Source organism: Palaemon carinicauda, chromosome 34 (genome assembly GCF_036898095.1).
Source record: "Palaemon carinicauda isolate YSFRI2023 chromosome 34, ASM3689809v2, whole genome shotgun sequence".
NCBI lineage: Eukaryota > Metazoa > Arthropoda > Malacostraca > Decapoda > Palaemonidae > Palaemon > Palaemon carinicauda.
Genome location: NC_090758.1, coordinates 39,094,871 through 39,099,870, shown reverse-complemented (window position 1 = coordinate 39,099,870; position 5,000 = coordinate 39,094,871). Strand labels below are relative to the sequence as shown.

General features: G+C 33.2%; 3 protein-coding genes across 28 annotated transcripts in view; 2 read left to right on the top strand and 1 right to left on the bottom strand.

The window, feature by feature from the left end:
* Positions 1 to 5,000, bottom strand: part of LOC137627117 (tyrosine-protein phosphatase 10D-like) — a 616,151-nt gene that overhangs the window by 269,516 nt on the left and 341,635 nt on the right. The gene's annotated exons all lie outside the window — the stretch shown is intronic.
* Positions 1 to 5,000, top strand: part of LOC137627116 (uncharacterized) — a 486,416-nt gene that overhangs the window by 355,890 nt on the left and 125,526 nt on the right. The window lies entirely within an intron of this gene.
* Positions 1 to 5,000, top strand: part of LOC137627115 (tyrosine-protein phosphatase 10D-like) — a 124,610-nt gene that overhangs the window by 44,576 nt on the left and 75,034 nt on the right. For 7 of the 11 annotated variants that reach the window (XR_011041101.1, XR_011041103.1, XM_068358150.1 and 4 more), the window contains one exon: positions 657 to 760. The exons of 1 other annotated variant lie outside the window; for it this stretch is intronic. Coding sequence is in view for 5 of the 10 variants with exons in the window: in XM_068358150.1 (XP_068214251.1) it covers positions 657 to 760 (104 nt within the window). In the remaining 5 variants the exon portion in view is untranslated. Of the gene's footprint in view, positions 761 to 5,000 lie in introns of all 11 variants that reach the window. 3 more of the 11 variants (XR_011041105.1, XR_011041102.1, XR_011041104.1) reach the window with 1 other exon arrangement.

Below are 5,000 nucleotides of genomic sequence, written 5' to 3'. Positions count from 1 at the left end.
TTATTTATTATTAAAAAAGGAAGGAGATTAACCATCTCAATGAATCAAGCTTGGCTCATATAGAGGTGGCTAAATAAATCTGGGAAGAACAATATATTTCCTATCGAAAATAATAAATAGATAAACAAAACATATGGTTTATATATAAATAAAAAAGATTAAATTAAAAGTTTGTGATAATGAAAGACTCATATCCTAAATTTAAAACCAGTTTCTTGAAAATTTTAAAATCTTAAATTTGGAGAAATTTTCAGAGCCCCATGAAATATCAGGTAATGTGAAATCATTCAATAACTTGTTCTTTTATGATTCCCATTTGTTTTGTGAACATTCATGAGCTATTTGCGGCTTTTAATGTTTATTTATGATTTAATATTTTCTTTTGTTAATGTGCAAAAATCTGCATTCAAATACTTACTTAAAGACCTTGCCTTTTTTTACTTTTTGGTCCTCGCATTTGCGTTTATGTTTATACGTAATATACGTAAAGAAAAGGAAATGAATAAATTTTCTGCTTTCGAAGGGACCGTCTCCTTTCTTCTTCATGAAACGAAAACGTGGGTTTATTTTAATTATCCTAAATACACGGAAAAATTGTGTATTTTAATGCATGTTTATAAACCTTACATTTGTTAATCTCCCCCTACTGCCTTCAGGACCCAATGCACCTGGGAGGTTCATCATGTGGTACCGGAATGAAATGGCAATTTTGGCGCTGTGGCATCGGCCTCACCCGGCCGGAATCTACTCCCATTACCAAGTAAGTGGATACGACACCAAAGGATTTATTGTAATGGGTTTGGTGTCTTATAAGGAATGGACAAACGACCTTGATTTGTAGTTATTAGCTCTAAATTTTTTTTTTTTTTTTTTTTTTTTTTGAAAATATCCTTTTTTTTTAAATTATGATAATGAAAATTAGCACAAATGTGTACTCTTTGTGTAGGGGTGTGGCTGAATGCGCTACGTGTATGCATAATGATATCAATGTAGACTTATTTGATATTGATTATTCACTTTATAGAACATTTTCATTTTATGCATGACACTAGATTTGTACAGTTTGGTTTTTATTGTCCACTGCAGGACATTTTATTTGATACTGGAAAATATTTGCAATTTCGGCTAATTTTTTTATATATATATTAAAACAACCATCCACTCTCCATCTGTCAAAATCATGGGAATGTTTTGGACTAATATTATTATCAATACTATTATTATGTTGGTATGAAATCCATATCCCTCTCCATATGGTAACAGTTCAATTTACTGTATTGTCACCTTATCTGTTTACAATGTTAGATGTATATCGACACCAGATATTTCCTTAGTTCACCTAAGTACTGCAACGTAGTATGCATATCTCACTGGCATTATCAGTAGGATGAACATGCTGTGCTTGAAAGGCTTAGTGACACTGGGCTGTTTCCACTTTCGTTGTTCTTGTTTCAATTTTTAAAGATATCATTGCATTTGAATTTTGTATACTTTACATTTACTCTCTACAGGACATACACTCTCATTTTATCTTTTTCGCTCAGAGAATTCAACATTTCATATCACGTATTGCTCATTTACTGTTAAATCGTCACTGTCAAAGGACATATATTTTGAGAGAGAGAGAGAGAGAGAGAGAGAGAGAGAGAGAGAGAGAGAGAGAGAGAGAGAGAGAGAGAGAGAGAGAGAGAGAGAAAATTGTCTGGTAATCACAGTTTTGCCAACTCTATGAGAACAGAGGAGAATGGGAAGAGAATAGGCCCGACTAATGGGTTTATTTGTAGGCGAAGGAGAAAGGAGCCGTAACCAGGGAGAGGGATCCAATGTAATACTGTCTGGCTAGTCAAGTCCGAGGACCCAATAATTCTCTAGTTGTAGTATCTCAACGGGTGGCTGGAATGTTATAAAAAAAATCCAGACCTCTTTGTCCTATATTTAATCAAATTTGATGACCAGGGTAACAAGGAGGGAGACTGGTGTATTTTGTAGTCACTAAAGATGGAATAATTATTTCTATACTTGGATTTGGCGGTTCTTTGTCCAAACCTGATTAAAAACCGTTGAATCAGAAGCGTGTGATCTCCATACAGTTCTTCAAACAGTTTACGTTGATGTTCAGAAACTCGTCTAATTGAAATCTTGTCATTGGAGGTACTCTTTTCCAGCAAAAGTACATCAACAAATATACCTGGACTTCACTATGTGGCAATTTCTGAAATAAAATAGATCACATAACCATTAATAAAGAGAGGAGGCCACAATGGTAAGAAGCCTGCGAAGTGCAGACATTGGTAGTTGATCACCAAGTCCTCGTTGACACACTGAAATTAAAAGTGAAAGCACTCAACAGAAATGTAGATAGAATACCTAGGTTCGATACAACCAAGGTTCTGGAAGATGATCACAGAGAAACATTTGCAATTGAATGTAGGAATCGATTTGAAGTCTTAGAGACTTTGAGAGATGAAGGACAGACAATTAATGAAGAATGGTGTGATATTTAGGGACATGCACTTAAAGGGAGAAGCCATGGGTATCAAGTGATACTTAGGATACTATAAAAAGAAACAAAGACAGATATTGAATGTTGAAGGTTGTCGAGGAAGTTAGGAAAATTCCAAAGTAGTGGGTGCTAAGTAATCCAGTATCAAAACAAAAGCGAAGCATGACTGGAGGGAATATTTAGACAGGACAAATCTATGAATTCAGGGAGCAGTTGATGTAAGAATTTCGCATAGAATTATTGTTGAAATTTATATGGGAGCCAAGTATATGGAGCATATGGCCATAAAAAAAGAGAGATTGGTCTGTTTTAACAACCGAGGATGAAGAAAGGCAAATTGAGGTCATAAATAGAAGAGACAAAGGGAATATTTTGATTGATATGCATGAAGCTGATGAACATCTTGATGTCCTATGGATTAATTCAGTGTGTTTGAAATCGAAGCTAGTATTGAAAAACTCAGGAGATGGAAAGCCCTTGGTCATGGTGGAATAACTGCTGAGATAGAACTGGCTGAAAATTAAGTGAATCCCAGAATACTTGATAAGTTATTTTGTAAAATGTGGCATGAAGAGACAAAATCTGATGAAAGGGGGCTAGGGGTGTCGGGGTAAAAGACAAACAAAATAATTACAGAGGCATCATACTTACGTCAGTTGTCATGAAAATATATAGGATTCTTATTCTAAATTGACTAAAGAGAAATATTGAAGAAAAGGTGAGGGATGGAAAAACAGTATTTAGAAAAGGTAGAAGTTTTATTGACCAAATTTTACTTTTAATAAATGATATGCAGTAATATATGAAACATGGAAATTAGTTTTTTTATGTTATTTGTGGACTTTGAAACAACCTTTGATAGTGTGCACCGGCCAATTTTGTGAAGAGTCCTTCGTTATCTTGGAGTTCCTTTTAACATAGCCCAGTGAGGAGAGGAAACAAGGAAAAATAGAATATCTTAAGAACATTAATATCATTGAAATAAATATTTTCTAAATAAATTAGAAAAACTTTAAATAAAACAAGAGAAGAAGAAATGTGATATAATAGTGTGCCAGAGTGTACCCCCAAACAAGAGAACTCTATCCTAAGGCAGTGGGAGACCATGGTATAGACTCTAGAGGCTAAGGCACTAACGAAGACTAGGGAACATGAACATAGCAAGTGCGGAGTTAATGGTGTCTAATGAATTTCCAGTGAACAGCGGAGTACTTTTGGAAATGTGTTGTCAACTATGTTGTTCATCCTCCTGGTGGATTTTGTAATGCATAGAACAGTTGGGGATAGAGGAGATGTATTGAACTGGGTTGGTAGCAGGAAATTAGTGGTTCTTGGATATGGAGATGGCGCTGTCCTTATTAGCAAAACTCCAATGTATTTAGAGCGTTTTCTTACCAGAATGCATTAAATACCACACGAGTTTGAGTTCAAGAAAAATAGAAAGAGGACAAAGATGATGAGAACGATATATGGAATTGGAGATGGAATATCATTGGAAGGAGAAAAGATTAATGAGTTAAAATCATTTAAATATTTAGGAACTATGATCGCTTATACAGGGTATTGAGAATTGGAGTTCAATGAATGATTGAATAAAACAAATCAGACAATAGGTAAGTTAAGTAGAATTTGGAAATTATATATATATATATATATATATATATATATATATATATATATATATATATATATATATATATATATATATACATATATATATTACAGGAGTAATCTTCGTCAGTACGAAGAGATGTGTATAAGTAGAAATGCTCTAAAGTTTCGCCTGCCACTGGACCTCTTCTTGGAGCGGATATAGATGTTGACTCAAATGATATTAAAAGTTGTGTTAAAAAAGTCATTGATATAAATTTTATTAAGATAGAAGAGTTCGAAATCTTCAGTTCAGAGAGCAAAGTTTTCAAACTAACAGTAAATCTAGACGAAAGGGAATGCTTATTTAACTCTGTCATAGTTAATAAATATCACAAAAAGAGACATTGAGAAAAAAAACTTCTGATTTTATCATTGAAACTATTTTTTTTATCTTCTATTATTCTTGATATTTTTAATTTTGCTTTCTTTTTATTATAGCATTGAAAGTTTGTATATATAATTGTTGCTCTTTGGCGAAAAATATTGATTTGATCAGAGAGTTTGCAGAAAGTTAGTATGACTTTATATTTTGACAAGAATCATTTGATACAGAAAACAGACTTGGTGATTTACAGTTTATTGACGAATATTATGAAGTAATAGGGTCACCGGCAGTCTATTCGGAGAAAGCTATTGAGTCTTTTTCCGGTAGGTGTGAGGGTGGGTTAGCTTTTCTTTCGAGAAAAAAATTCTTCTCTTGATATCAAAAAGATTATTATAGAAAAGGATTTTATTGTAATTTCTGTTTGTGAATGTATATATCCGAAGTGACATTTGTAGAATTTATAACTCGATTATCATGAATAAATATTAACTGAGATTAGATATAAGTCTGTATTTTTTA